Raw genomic sequence first — 16,366 nt, 5'->3', positions numbered from 1 at the left:
TTGTGTAAATATAACTGACCACATATTTGTTTAATTGTGCTTTTGTTTATAGGTATCAGTTAGCTAATTGATATCAATTAGAGTTTTGTGGCATTTCGTTTGTGCTTTTTGTCAAATTCTTACATTTTAATCTATAAGTTTAATTGGAATAAAGTTACCAATCAAATGATATCAGTATCTACAAAATCTATTTTTGCACCACAGAGGGGGCTTTAAAGCATTTAGAGCAGCATTTAGATGTATTTACACTGCAGTTGTTTCAATGATGCTATGAGATTAATGTTTTAAAAATAATATAATACTGAAATTATTTTTTAAAACTGAATGTATCTAGTGAGTCAATTAGTTAGGCTATTTATTAAACTCATTATGTATTCAATGGATGATTCATTCAAGAAATTATAGCCCTTTGAAATTTCCTACATAACTTCTTGTTTCAGTAGAAAATATGTCAACAAAAAAAGAACAGGCAACCATCACTACTGTAGCTTGTATTGACTTGCAAGACCCTTACCTCTAAGTATTGAACGTTGACAACTTATTGCACACATTGCGCTACAGACATAAATGATACCTCAGATGGCTTTGCATGTGGTGGAGAGTGGTGCTTTTACACTATTACTCTTAGCGATCAGATTTTCACCTATAGTAGACAACAAAATGGTTGAAGAAAATTACAAAGAGAACAGCATATGAATGAGAGTTGAAAGTGGGCTATTTGCAGTTGCAAGGTGAAAACTAATGTACTACCATCAATGAAACTTGAAAATGAAACTTTAGCAGCCACATTAAAGCTGTTTTTTAATATTGATAATAATACAAAATGTTTCTTGAGCACCAAACCAGCATATTAGAATGATTTCTGAAGGATCATTTGACACTGAAGGCTGGAGTAATGGCTGCTGAAAATACAGCTGTGCCATTAGCATGTATAAGTGTGTTCACTAGTGAAAAATAAATTTTACCAAAATGTATTTGAAATACATTAATTCAATGTGAAATATACAACAAATACTTTTGCATATTTATGTAGTTAATAAAATTCCCTGCATTTGTACTTTAAGGGCCAGTTTTACAAACAGCTTGCGCCAGTGCAAACCGCCTTTTAGTGTTAAAATTGTACTGTCAGGTTTTACTAAAGACGTGCAGTGACGAATTAGCACTGAAAAGGCGTGGACAGTTATTTTTGCACCTGACCTTATTGAATATGCATTTGTAGGACTTTCCCTTTCAGACACAAAAGTTATGAGAGGAGAGTATTCAAATGAATCATGCAACGCGTTTTACTAAATTACTGGCATTTACCCCATTATTTGAGAACAGAGAGCATGTGGTAGAAGGGTGAGGATTTTTTCCACACATATTAATTTATTTTGAATGCCAGAAGAACACATCCGAACATATTGTTTGCCAAGCCATGTTATTTTGAATTTGCTTCAGGAAATAAAAGACAACTTTGAAACCTCAACTAGGAGTCACGTAATACCGGGTTGATCAAAACTTCCTTCAACCCTTCATTTTTTACTTTTATTTCTTTATTCGTTATTTGCGACTAATTTGCCCTGCACTTGATATAGTGCGTTGGTCGATATGTAAATGAGATGTTGCACTGTGTTCTTTAATTTGCACATTGTTAGTAAAGCACCTGCAGAAAATGTTATGTTTATCTGCTTACCCCCAGGGCATCCAATATGTAGGTGACTTTGTTTCTTCAGTAGAACACAAATTATGATTTTTTTTTTTAACTTCAGCCATTGCAGTCTCTCAGTCTACAGTGCTTGTCATTGGTCACAGAATCTATGAGAGAAAAAAAAGCATGCACAGAAAAATCCAAATTAAATCCTGCAGCTCATGACGATGCATTGATGTGTAAAGACACAAAACGATCGGTCTGTGCAAGAAACTGAACAATATTTATATTGTTTTTTTTTTACCTCTGATTCACACAATGTCCGAACTGTTAGAACTCTTGTGAACGCGCTTCACAGCAGCATGCATCTTCTTCTTGTGGTTTGTGGCCGCAGGGTTTAATTTGGATTTTTGTGCATGTTTGTTTGTTTTTTTTTTTTTTTTTTTCTCTCTTAGATTCTGTGACCATTGACAAGCACTGTAGGTTGAGGGACTGCAATGGCTGAAGGTAAAAAAATCATAATTTGTGTTCTACTGAAGAAACAAAGTCACCTGCATCTTGGATGCCCTGTGGGTTAGCAGATAAACATCAAATTTTCATTTTTGGGTGAAATATCCCTTTAAAACTAATTTTCTACAAAATGCACTTTAATTGTGTGGATGTAGTGCTGAAGTCCAACTAAAGATATACTGAATTGTATTTGATTGTGCTAAAGATTGACTACTGCAAGTATATTTTAGGTACACTTTAAATATCTTGCATTTAAAGACAGATATCCTCATCAATAGTAACATTAAGACACATTTTAGGCTTAATATTAAGAAATGTGGATTACTCCAAATATAGTTTAATTATCATTTTATATCAGTAAGTCTCAAGCTATATGTCAGTAAAAATGTTAATAGATTTGAACTAATGTATTTTAAATATATTACTTTTTTACAGTTGGTTCAGTAAATCTTACAGATTTTCATTTTATTGACATTCACATTGTATTTAATGTTCTTAATGTCAAGTATTCCTGAGTGAAACAATATTCTGCTGGAAATCTGTCAATCTATAATATTATTGGTTAATATTTTCCCCCCAACCAAATTGCCCCCTTTACATTAAAAAAAACCTAATATCAACAAAAATAAAATAAAATCACTTAAAGAAAAACCAAAAAAAACATCAACACAACTCAATGAACATCACTGAATGAAATCCCTAAAATGTCAATATAATGTAGAATGAATGTTTCTTTTTATGTCTGGCAATGCAGAATTGTGGGATGGTGTCGGTGCACGTGAGAAGGAGAGAGAATGAATGAACGTGTGTGTGTGTGTGTGTGTGTGTGTGTGTCTAGTCAGTTGTACTAGCCCAGTGATTGCAGCGAGCACGATCTCTGCTCATTCACATTCACACCCTGTCCTCAATGTCTCACACGCACACACAGCCTAAGAATGGATGGAAACTTGGTTGTCATAATAACCGCATCTCAAACCTAGGCTTTTTGAAGCTGTGCGGAGCACTGTAAAGACTGTGTGTTGTACTACAGAGCGAGAGATACAGAGCAACAGAGAGGAGGGGGAGAGAGGGAGGGATTGAGACTGAAAGAGAGAGGACAGTTGCGAGAGAGAGATGTGAGAGCGAGGGACGCAGATTGCGAGAGAGCAGAGGAGACTGTGAAAGGCAGCGAGAGGAGAGGAAAGCAGAGCACAGGAAGTGCCACACCAGTCCTTTGGATCTTGGTGAGTTAGGACTGATTTGCCATATGTCCTGGAGGAATAGAGTTGAATATGTAATTAGACTGAATGTAGGGTTTGAATATAAACGTGGTAGATGTATTGTCAATGTGAAAGCATCCTTTGTGTGTTTGGGTACCTGTAGGCATGTTGCTTTTGGGTGTGGGCTTATTGTGTGCATCCCCCTCTAACCTTTGTGTATGTGTGTGCAGAGCTGCTCTCGCCGGCTGAGTCTGGCTCCTCCCCAGCTGTCCAGGAGCTCATGACACGGTTGGGCTTCCTGCTGGGAGACGCCATCCCCACCTCATCACAAACAAACATGGAGGAGAAGCAGGTAAGCATGAACCCTACAGATCTAAACACCCAAACTCTGACAAGACATGCATTCTGATACACAAACAACCTGCCTGCTGCATCATGTCACTGAAACAGGAAACGGCTTCGGAATTTCCTTTTCAGTCAGGTTACACCCAATCAGCCTTAGATACCAGAGGTCATTTATCAGAGATATCGATTACACTGCTGGAGCTGTTCTGCCTTCAGAATCACACTTCTACTCCAGACACACTACTGGAAGAGCTTGGTTTTAAATTCCACTTAAAAAAAAAAAAGGTTGTTTGCACTCTTCACTGCTGGCGAGATTGGCTTTTAATAAAACTTTGCAGTAGAAGCACAGGTTTTTTGAGTTGGTGCTACATGACTAGAGAAAAAGGCCTTTCAAAAAGGTAGGCAAACTTCAACACCCATAATAAAACCAAGATTTTATTAATTTATGTATTTATTTACTTGTGTGTGACAGCTTAGATTTGTGCTTTGTTGTGTCAGTCTATAGCTGTAATGTACTAGTTCCTGATTACTAAACTCTGGCTTTGATTTTCATTCAGTGTCTTTTTCTATTTGTTTCTAATGTTAAAGATATTTGTGTTGGTTTGTCCACATCATCATAATGTAGATACATCATACAGAGGTTTTGAGGCATATATCTGGGATCTGAGTTGCTCTTAAGAGGCTTACATAGTGTTTTTTTATGGATTGCTGCACACAAAGCTACTAGTTGCTGAATTCATCCACAAACATGCTTCATCAGTCATGTATTATCACAGATGAGAAGCTGCTTTCTGATTGGCCAGTTTCTGATTTTCCCTTCTGGCTTTTCAAATGCAACGCATTAAGTATGAATGCTGGTTTCTGCGTGTTTGCTGCCTTGTACGTGCACAGCCGCTTTATAAGGGTAGAAACCATCTTGATGTGGAGAAGCACCCTGGAGATGTTGCTGATGGTGAGCAATGCAGTTTCTCCGCGGGAAAACGAATGATGCAGGTGGAGCAACAGTGTCCCTCTTATGCACCCTCATCTAACGCTATTGCAGCACTGAAGAAATTATTGAACAGGTGCATGAAGCTCTACCTGAAAGCTTGAGCTCTGCTTTACTCTGATGTGTGTTTGTGTGTGTGGAGAGAGATGAGAATCTTTCATTGGTGAGCGGCTGGCAGGCAACAGTTCTCTGGGGACCAGGGCTCCGGTACACTGATTCCCCTCACACACACACACACACACACACACACACACACACACACACACACACACACACACACACGCACACCATTACTCTCCCTGACCTATATAGAGTGCGGAGAGAGGTAAGAGGAGAGGACAGAGTAGTATCTAGGATTTGATGTACTCTGTACAGTATTAAAATAAAATTCAAGCAGAAATCTTAAGTCTGTTGGTTTATGCTATGTAAGCACTTCTTTCAGATATGCAGCAGGTAGGCATTATGCTAGTTCTTTGGGTTAATCTGCATTCAGCTCTTTTAAAGCATTAGTTCTCAACTTGGGTGGGCCCTCAGCAAACTTCCAAGGGCCAATGGATGATGTCAAATTATTTAAATTAATACATTAATAAAAAATTTAACTCTATAACTGAATTAAACTGCTAAAACAAAAATATTAGATGAAATGGCTAAAGCTTGTATTGAAGAACATTTAATTTTGGTTTAAAAAGGTTGAGAACCACAGTTTTAAAGTCAACATGAAACTGTTTGCACCCCATTTTATTTCTGTAATGTGATGTATTTCGGAAGAAAATGTAGAATTGGACTTAATTTTTTCCATCTTGACTTAATTCAATTGTGGAAGGTTGTCATCACAGATGGATTTTTTTTACAATAAGACCAGCATTAAGAAACATTTAGGTCTCAAAGCCATAAACATTAAATCCAACAGTTGTTTTTGTTCTTTTTTTCTCTTCATCTTTATTTGTTGGCTTGTTTTATCAGATTTTCAGATTTTCTTCACTCTTTATCGCTAACTAAAGTATTGCCAGTGTAAACACTGGTAAAATGCGGATGTATGTTTGTCTGTGTGTTGGTTACTGTCGCCATTGCAGAGTTGAATCTGGTTCTAAAAGCATCTTATTGGTTGCTTATATTGGAACAAAAGCAGACTGGAGGGCTTGGAGTATTTTTGGCCTTGCCCTTGTATGGACATAAGAGCTGAGTTTAACAGTTCTATCACTTTATCTCCTCGCTCCCTTTTTGCTTTTCCTCCCCTGTCTCTTTTTTCCTTCGTGCAGTGTTTATTTATTTATTTCTTCTGTTTCTTCTGTTTGCTTATTTTGCTTCATTCCTCTAACTCTCTCTCTCTCTCTCATTCTGTAGTGTATAGTGTCCAGTCAAGGCGTGAGTCCCTGCTCCACTCTGACCAGCAGTACAGCGTCTCCCAGTGCTGAGAGCCCCTGTTCCACCTTACCTGAGACCTCCTCCAACAGCAGGGCTCCTGTCATCTGCTCCAGCACCTGCTCCACTGCCACCTCCACCATCATCACCACACCCAGCTCCACCCTGGAGAGCAAGGACAGCGGGATCATAGGTAACATCTGCCTCCCTCCAAAGTCCTCCTTTTATCTCAAAGTCCACTTTTATTTGCTACCATTTTCCATGGTATTAAACAAGTTACTTATAGCATATAGGCTCCATACAAACTTTTTGTCGATAATTTCAGAGTTAAGGCTCTTTCACATTGAACACAAAACGAAAAGAGAAACAACTCACTGATGAATGGTCTATTCAAGCCAAGCGTGAAAGCATATCTGTCGGGCTGAATTAAAAGCTGGTCCGCCATCCAGCTGTCAGAAGCACAAGAGAAAATGTTCAATACATTGTTTCATTTTTCATTTTTATTGCTGAAATTACAGAAATGACATTTAACTCAATTCAAGTCATTTGTGTTTTTTGTTTGGTAGTATTTAATATTCGAAGTTGAGCTGGAAGAATGCTGGCATAAAAGGGAAGATAAAGTCCATGAAGTGTTGTGTTTTTCATCATTTGATGGAACTATGTTTTGTTTAATAAAAAGGTATTTGTTTCAAAAGTGTGTTTTTTGTGGAATATTTTTTGCAAACAGCTCGCTAATCATGCCTTATGATTAATTCAAGTAGTTTGTGAGCTCCAAACATTTAGAGTAGTTTTCAGGATTTTTTGAGTGGAAAGACAGCAGTACACTTCAGTCTCCAATGCCTGTTTTAAACCTGGCGATTAATAGGATACTTCACCAAATTTTTTTAATTCTTTCATCATTTGCTCATCCTTATGCAATCCCAGATATACACGACTTAAAAAACAAAAACAAACTTCCAAAAGAAAAATACACAATACACAACCCTAACAAAATACAAATGTCATGTGCAGTGGATACAACCCTGACTGAATATTTTTTAAAAATCATTGTTTGTATTCACTGGATGAAAGAACGTGTATACATCTGGGATGGCATGAGCGTTAATAAATGGTAAGAGAATTTTAAATTTTGTGTGGAGTTTCCTTTAGCTGGCAAAACAACTTTAAATGCATTAATGTTACCAAATGCTTTTATATGTATAGTTGCAGCAACTCCATAACCTCAAATCTTATTGTTTGGTATGTTTTCATTGCCAGTTGTCATAATTGTCAACAAGTACAGTAAATGTTCATCTCCAGTCTAAATTACTCCATAAAACTGCTGAATTGTGATTGGTTTGTTTAAATAGTTCAGTGTGTAGAGTACTTGAGGAGTGAATTAATAGTAAATGTTCTTTACTTATTTTATAAGGAAAGGAAAGAACATAGGTGTCCCATACTTGGAATTTGTGCTCTGCATTTAACCCATCCAAGTGCACACACACAGCAGTGAGGAGTGAACAAACACACACGCACACACACAATGGGTAACCAATGCTGTGGCACCTGGGAAGCAGTTGGGGGTGCCTTGCTCACGGATCTCACCTCAGTTGTGGTATTGAAGGTGGAGAGAGCGCGCTGATCATTCACTCCCCCCACCAACAATCCCATCCGGACCTGAGACTCGAACCCGCAACCTTCGCGTTACAAGTCTGACTCTCTATCCATTTGGCCATGACTGGTCCACTTATAAACGATCAATTTCACTCCCCGATGCGCCTTCTGCTTTTCTTCTGTTTCTCCGTGCTGTTTATGAGTTTTTGGCATCTCTAACATGTTACAGCACATTTGGAGATACTGACAGAGGTGTGTATGTTTATGCACGACTAACTTTTCTGCACCACCAAAAAACAGCACCAGGACTAATTAAGGAAGACAGGAAGCAATCGCTAGACTTCCTGAGACCGACTTATTAAAGCTGTTTATTGTTTAACTTTATTGAAGTGTTTTGTTTGCCCATGCTGTTAATGTTCATGAGTCTAAGATACGCTCTATCAAAACTGGGACAGCGTTGTGTCTTTATTTCAGGTCTGCCGGAGGTTTTTTGAAGTAGGACATCAGTAGGTTTTTCTAAAGCCCAAAATAGTGTTTTTCTTTTGGTTGCAGCAAAGAAAGGTCAACGACAGCTGCATTAAAGCAAAATGTCTGACAGCAATTACCTGAACGAGTTTTATTTTATGTCTTTAAACTCTAAGATCATTGTTTGTTGACCGTCTCTCCAAAACTGCCTTTGATGGTTAATTCCTGTTTTCTTTTCCGTGATGTTCTGGCTTGACCTTCTGTGGCGTTCTCTCCTCTTGTGTCCTTCCCATTAATATCTGGCCCCTCCCCCCATACCTCATTCACCTTCATCTCTCTCTTTCTCCATCCTGCAGCAACAGTCACCAGTTCCAGCGAGAATGAGGAGCGCTGTGGCTCTAGTCTGGAGTGGGCGAAAGAAGGCGGTGCGGGTGTAAGGGGTGAGAGCGGACGTAGCGCTCATCCGCCCTGCACTCCCATCACCCTAGAGGAGCCTGCGGTATCTGGTGAAGCCCAGGTGAGGACAAGCACCACAGGAGGGGCAGCACCCGTCGTGACATCACCTGTGGATGGACCAGTCACGTACCACAGCACTTCTTTGGTTATGCCACGGCCAAATTCTGTGGCAGGTGAGTAATGAATGTATTATTTATCACTGTATTATAGAATTTGGATGAGGAGTTTAGTACCTTAGTGTTTTTTGCACCATTGTTCATCATTCCACCCCTGCTGAATCTGTGGCAAAGTGCTTCAAGAAATTGAGATGAGATTAGATAAAAATGCTGTGTACAGCAAAATAATATGAAGACAGTATTTCTTTCTGCTGCTTTGGCTTTGCTGGATTCACAAACGAATGACTCTTAGTAGTGTTTTTGTAATGAATTACTCAGAAACACTCTTAAACTCAAAAGTTTCTATTTGAATAAACTGACTGAATCAGTCACTTAGTGAACCGCTAAAATGTCACTGCATTAAACTATAAAAGCATTATTTTAAAAGTATGTTAGCAAAATACTATTATTTTGTATATGTACTTTGGAAAATAAACTTTTCAAAACTTTTGACATGGGACAAACCCTAATCCTAACCCTAACCATATAGTAAGTAAATGTAGTTAATTATTATTACTCAGTAGGCAAGGCAAGTTTATTTATATAGCACATTTCATAGACAATGGTAATTCAAAGTGCTTTACATAAAAGGAAGTAGTTTTGGCACCGTGGGCAGGTTCTAAAGTCCTGCTGGAAAAGGAAATCAGCATCTCCATAAAGCTTGTCAGCAGATGGAAGCATAAAGTGCTTCAAAATCTCCTGGTAGACGGCTGCATTGACTTTGAACTTCATAAAACACAATGGAGCAACACCAGCAGACGTCACGGCACCCCAAATAATCACTGACTCGGAAACTTCACACTGGACTTCAAGCAGTTTGGATTCTGTGCCTCTCTATTCTTCCTCCAGACTCTAGACCTTGATTTCCAAATGAAATGCAAAATTCATTTTTATCTAAAAAGAGGACTTTGGACCACTGAGCAAGTCCAGTTCTTTTTCTCCTTAGCCCAGGTAAGATGTTTGGTATCCCTTTTCCTGAAGACGTCTGAGTGTGGTGATTCTTGATGCACTCCAGCTTGATAGACTCCAGCTTCAGCCCACTACTTGTGAAGCACTCCCAAGTGTTTGAATCAGCTTTGCTTGACAGTATTCTCAAGCTTGCGGTCATCCCTGTTGCTTTTGCACCTTTTCCTACCCAATTTCTTCCTTCCAGTCAACTTTACACGTAATATGCTTTGATACAGCACTCTGTGAACAGCCACCCCTTTCAGTAATGACCTTTTGTGACTTACCCTCTTTGTGGAGGGTGTCCGTGATGGTCTTCTGGACCATTACCAAGTCAGCAGTTTTCCCCATTATTGTGGTTTCAAAGAACAAGAGATACCTGGAATTTACACTGTAGGGATGGTCATGTAATGACACTAAATACTGGATTTTTGACTTTCATGAGCTGTAAGCTTTAATCATCAAAATGAAAACAAAAAAACCTTTTGAAATGTTTTGCTTCATGTAATGTAGAAACATGTAGTTTCACTTTCACTTTTTCATTTTTTTAAATTATATACAGTAAATGTAATAAAAACAAAAAATAAAAAAAAACATTAAATAAAGCTATTTACAGGCATGGTTCATTGTTAGTTCATGTTAACTAATACATTAACCAACGTTAACTAATTAAGTTTTTAATGTGAAGAAATGCATTAGTATATTTGTAAGTTAACATTAACAAAAAATTAAGTAATCTTGAACAGTGGCTTTGTTCATTGTTAGTTCATGATAACTAATGCATTAACTAACACATTAGTATATGCGTAAGTTAACATTAACAATGATTAGGTAATGCTGAACATATGCGTTGTTCATTGTTAGTTCATGCTAACTAATATATTGACTAACGTTAACTAATAAAACCTTATTATAAAGTGGCACCCATTTTTTCTGGATTCTTTGATGAATACAAAGATCAATGAACAGCATTTTTTTGGAAATAGTTTTTTTTTTTTTTTGCTACAATGTAAATATTTTTACTGTAACTTTTGATCAGTTTAATACATTCTTGCTGAATAAGGTTAATTTCTTTGAAGAAAAACTGACCTAACTTACTGACCTCAAATTTTGAATGGTATATTTGCTTCTTCAAGCTAGCTAGTATAAGGGTTTGCAGCTGGTTGTCTGTGTTTGTGTGTGTGTTTGTTTCTTGTTTCCTAAACACGGTAATGTGGAAAGGGAAGGAAAAATCTCAGTGCACTATATCGCCTGGCTGCCTCTCCTCCTGCGGCTTGTGGAAAGCTCTGCAAGCGGGTGGCTTTGATTTCCTCTTGCTGTAAAGCTAAATAGGGAAATTGCTGTCAGATATACAGAATGACTCCAACAAAGCAAAATATCTTGCCAAGTGACTGTCTGTGGTGATCTTTGTCCTACAGAGCGGTGAAAAAGGAAGCTAATGTATTTCTATTTGTGCAGCTTTAAAGGGCTGGATCATGATTTCACATTTAAGTCCCTCACAAATGAATGCAACGTGACAAATGACAATTATCATCCCTGTGTTTATGCCCGTTTTCAGAGATTATGGGTTTCAAGCAGATTAGATTATGGGACAGGAAAGGAGATTGTACGGGGATGAGTGAAATGGGAGGGGTGTAGTGTGGTGGGCAATGAAAAAGATGAATGAAATGAGCCATTGATGGATTGAATGAATAAATGGAATTATGATTGGGTAATACATTTTCAGAAAAAAAGGTACAACTGGGGTGGTAACCTTTCAAAAGGTACAACCTAAAGGGTACATATTGGTACTTTACAGGTACATGTTAGTACTCAAAATCTATAAAGTCGTACCTATATGGTACCAGCCTAGTGGAAGGGTGTACAAACAAAAAAGATTTTCTCCAAAAATGATGGAAATTGATTTTCTGAATCCAAGTATTCTGAATATCAAACCTTTTCCTTGCTGGTTGTCATTGGACAAGTATATTAAGTCATATTTTTATGTAATGGATGCTTTCTTATTAATGCAGTGTATACCAGACATCCTGAAACATATTTAAGACTATTAATTTTCCTTTTTTTCCTTGCCTAGAGGAAGTAATAAGTAGAACAGCTTCCCTCACTCTCCCCATATACTTATTTTGTGTGTTTTTCCATCTCTAAACGCTGTGTGTGTGTGTGTGTGTGTGTGTGTGTGTGTGTGTGTGTGTGTGTGTGTGTGTGTGTGTGTGTGTGTGTGTGTGTGTGTGAATCGGGATGGGTGGGGGTGTTGGATACACGTGTTCCTCCACACACAGCAGCAGATTGTGTTTGTTCTTCATAGAGATCACAGAGGTGGCATGTAATCTCTCTGCTGTCTGTGAGCCAAACACAACCCTAAATGACTCTTCTTCTCTCATTCTGTCTGTCTCCCTGCAGCCACTAGCAGTACTAAACTGGAGGAGCTACGGTATCTGGATGAACAGAGGAACGCTCCCCAGCGCTCCTCCATGCGTTTACAGTGGCATGGAGCTCATACAGGGGGTCGCAGTCAAGAAACTAAAGGTGCTGATAACTTCTACAACAGTTGCCAAATTAAATGTAAACACTACAGTAACTTTTATTAATACTGTACATTTGGGCTTCATTTTATGTTTTCAATTCAAGCAATTCAAGGCCAGTTCATTCTCATTTCATTTAAATGATGTCCTGCATTGATTTGCCTGTGTGAGTTACCCCATGATTTACTCACCCTCAAGTCGTCCTACTGTAGGTGTATATGACTTTCTTCTTTAAGACGAATACAATCAAAGTGAAATAAAAAAAATGTTCTGGCTCTTCCAAGCTTTATAATGGCAGTGAATAGTGGTCAAGATTTTGAAGCAAAATGAAGTGCATAAATCCATCATAAAAAGTACTCCACACAGCTCCAGGCATAAATCATGGGGTTATTTTCTTTTTTGGGTGAACTATTCCTTTAACACCTGTTTTGTTTGAATCCTGCAGCTCGTCTGACGCCCTACAAACCAGTGGACATCATGCTCAAACCCCTGCTGTTTGAGGTGCCCAGCGTCTCTATGGATGGAGTGTTTGTGGGTCGCGATTGGCTGTTTCAGCGGCTGGAGGAGGTGCTTATGGGGGGAGGAGATGCCGGTGAGGGTAGAGGGGCTGTCATCATAGGTAATGTCGGTTTCGGAAAGACAGCAGTGATCTCACGGCTGGTGGCTCTCAGCTGTCATGGTGGACGAATGAGACAGATTGCTTCCAACAGCCCTGAAGCTACACCCCAGAGTAAGATGTCCCTTTAGGAATAGTTTAACATTTTGTATTTACTCACCCTCATGTCATTGCAAAACTATATGAAAAAAATTGAAACAAAAGTAGAAATTTAAACATGTGCTGGATCACATAGACTCAAGGCTTTTGTTGGATATGTAAACTTAGACTGAGATGATGTGTTAGTATCTCAGATTTTAAGACTTGCTGCAATACCTATATTCATTGAGTTTATGTAAAATAATAGAGGAATTGTGTGTGTTTGTGTTGTAGATCGAGGGGCTGATGCTCATCAAATCAATCAGCTGAACCCCCCCTCACAGAGTCCCCTTCACAGCAACAGCTGCCCCCCGACCCCAGACACACACCGGCACAGAGAGGGGGCAGTCAAACGCCTGGCTAGCAAGGTACACACTTTACATCCATTTGGACAGGATTAGTTTTCACTGAGGAAGTTAGGTTAGAACCTCTGTGAATAATAAAGAGCAAATTGCATTGTTTTTTTCTAACAAACTCAACCTTCCTCTAAGAAATCTGATATCGTCTACATCTAGGAATATCTGTATCTGTTTGTGGTATTTACATTTTTCACAGCAATTGTCTTACCTGAATGCCATTACTGAAGGTAAATGACTTCTACAATGCTACTGTTCCAAGTCAGTAAGATGTATATATTAGTGCTTTTATTTAGAAATGATGACAAAAGTGACAGTAAAGACATGCATAATGTTACAAAAGATTCATATTTCAAATAAATGGTGTTTTTTTTTTTCATTTATCAAAGAATCTTAAAGAAAAATTTATTATTTTTAGCAAAACTATTATGTAACAATAGTTTTCAACATTAGACAATAATAGGAAATTTTACACCAAATTAGCTTATCATGATTTTTGAAGGAACGTGTAACACTGAAGACTGGAGTAATGGCTGCTGAAAATTCAACTTTGGAGTAAGAGATAAATTCTATTAATACATAATATATTAACATTGAAAAACATACATTTTAAATTGTAATAATATTTCACAACATTACTGTTTTACTGCATTTTAAAAATAATAAACATGTAGCCTTGGTGAGCATAAGAGACTTTTCAAAACCTTCAGAAAAAATCTTTATCTTTATGCATTATTTATTTGTTTGGGTAAATAACAGTTGATAGTCAAGTAATACTTACTGGCATTTCATTCAGAGGAAAAGGAATATTAAATCAGTAAAGAGATTCCCATCTCTGAAGCAGACTGGAATGGCCACTGTAGTCGCTGGTTAGATTTGATCTGCACTTTAATTAATTGCTTCCCTTAATTATGTGAATAATGTTCTAATTATATTACATATATAATTATTGTTTATTTGAATGGGCTTCGGGACACGCATCCAAAACACATGAACTTTAATAACGCCCACTTCCAGACAATAGACCCTTTTTTAAAAATGGAAGCTCTTCAAAACTGTTTACAGCTAAATAAAAAGATTCCACTGAGCAGCTCTCATGTTTATTTATAAATACACATGATGTATTGTGTGACGTTTTAGATGTGTCATTCCATGACAGAGGCAAACTGCGTGCCACATGCATATTCAACACTTTGCCGTGTGCCAGTACGTACGCGTTTTCCATTTACCTCTGGACCTGAACCTTCTCTGTTAAGTCTTCTAGTCACGTCTTTTTAATCAGCCATCTGTCAGGAGAAAGTCGTTTCAGGCCACGATTTCATTCTCACTTCTGTTCAGAAGCTTGGATTCTCTGGTACTTCAGAACGATTTGGGACTCATGATATTCAAACAAATCTTAAAGGGGTTATATCATGAGGAATCAGATTTTCCTTGATCACGATGAAAGATAAAAGAGATAAAAGAGCTCCATGTGCTTTGAAAACCTACAGTGCAGTAATTTTCAGAACCTAAAATCTCCTCCCCAGTGGAAGAGCATTTAAACTAAGCTCCAAAATAGACTCTTGTACCTTCTGCAAAGATAACGATTTCAACACATGACTACCCACATTGACGCATTAATGACGTTTATTTAATCTTGGTGAGGAAAGAAGGATAGGAAGGGGGATTATTTATTATAAAAGTCATCCATATGACATTTTGTGAAAACAGACTGAAATGTAATTCGTTGTTCACTGAAAATCTTCCCCTCTGCTGCAATTGGATCAAGTGTGAACTGAACTGGATCATGCAGATTCATTAAGAAATCATTCAGATTATTGTTGTTAAATGGATCAACAAATTAATAAAAGATTTGATTCAAAAGAGTGATTCATTCATAAAACAGCCATTTCTACTACCCTCATGATTGCGCCATAAAGATGTTTAAATTTTCAGTGAATATCAATTTCAATCTGTTCCTCATCAAAGCCATCACATGACTTTATAATATAGCACACAAGTCTCATGGACCATTTTTATGGTAATTTATGGTATTTTTTTTTTTTTGTCAGCCTTGACTACACCAGTCTATGCTGTGTTTCTGAAAGCATTGTAAGCTAAAGTAGATCATAAAGGCCATTGTTGTCAGTTGTGTCTATCTACTGATTACAGTGCTTTTAGGAAACACTGCCCAGAGCTTTTACTCCATTTAATTCCATAGAACCCAAAAGAGTAGTAAACAATGACATTTTTGAGTGAACAATCCCTTTGAAAAACTCTTTTTGGACCTGTCCAAATCTCCCACTTTCAATGTTTTCTTATCTGTTTCTTCTTTTGTAGGTGGTGGCCTATCACTATTGTCAGGCTGATAACACATACACATGCCTGGTCCCAGAGTTTGTGCACAGTGTGTCCGCTTTACTGTGCAGAGCTCCTCGCCTCAATGCTTATCGAGAGCTCTTGCTCAGAGAGACGCACCTGCAGAGCCTGCTCAGCTTACGCTCCTGCGTCCAGGACCCTGCTGCCGCCTTTCGTAAGGGAGTCCTGGAGCCCCTCACACATCTTCGCAAAGGTGAGACGCATCACATGCTACTGTCATTAATCACACCATCACATAAAAACTAAATATGTTTACTCAGGGGTAGTGGGGGGAGAAGAGCGCTCTTGCCTCATTTAATTTGGCCCAGTACGGATGTGAACAGATGGTCCTCAGAAACGGCTTGGATCACAAGGAACGACAGATGAAGGACTTAACAGGAATTTTAGAGAATGAGGCTAGAGCAAATTTCGAGTATGGAAATGAATACATAGAACTGTCACTCTGAACTCTTGATAGAAAATGTGTTCCTGGTTTGTAACATCAGATTAGAGAAATAATCGAGAAAAGTAGAGAAAACAGCCTTTATTTTAATTATGTTGGGTAAAATTAACATTACTCTATGTACTTGAAAACCAGGGTTCAAATATTTCTGATCATAATACATGCATGATTTGCTATTTTTTGTCATGTTTTGATTTAGTAGCATATTGTGGTGAATATTTCATGTGTGCAAATTAGAGAAAAACTTTAGACATACAAGATAAGCAGTTAAATTAACTCGATGTCA

The 16,366-nt window shown here is 37.9% G+C and overlaps 1 protein-coding gene across 3 annotated transcripts in view; it reads left to right on the top strand.

Annotated features, from left to right (window-relative positions):
* Positions 1 to 16,366, top strand: part of LOC109057847 (protein TANC1-like) — a 77,212-nt gene that overhangs the window by 38,580 nt on the left and 22,266 nt on the right. For all 3 annotated transcript variants that reach the window (XM_042725534.1, XM_042725535.1, XM_042725536.1), the window contains exons 5-11: positions 3,570 to 3,691; positions 6,017 to 6,227; positions 8,449 to 8,721; positions 12,049 to 12,174; positions 12,616 to 12,900; positions 13,159 to 13,292; positions 15,600 to 15,831. In XM_042725534.1, the coding sequence (XP_042581468.1) occupies positions 3,570 to 3,691; positions 6,017 to 6,227; positions 8,449 to 8,721; positions 12,049 to 12,174; positions 12,616 to 12,900; positions 13,159 to 13,292; positions 15,600 to 15,831 (1,383 nt within the window). The remainder of the gene's footprint in view (positions 1 to 3,569; positions 3,692 to 6,016; positions 6,228 to 8,448; positions 8,722 to 12,048; positions 12,175 to 12,615; positions 12,901 to 13,158; positions 13,293 to 15,599; positions 15,832 to 16,366) is intronic.

The sequence above is a fragment of the Cyprinus carpio genome, chromosome B6 (assembly GCF_018340385.1).
Source record: "Cyprinus carpio isolate SPL01 chromosome B6, ASM1834038v1, whole genome shotgun sequence".
In the NCBI taxonomy this organism is placed as follows: Eukaryota; Metazoa; Chordata; class Actinopteri; order Cypriniformes; family Cyprinidae; genus Cyprinus; species Cyprinus carpio.
This window is presented reverse-complemented; position numbering and strand designations above follow the sequence as displayed.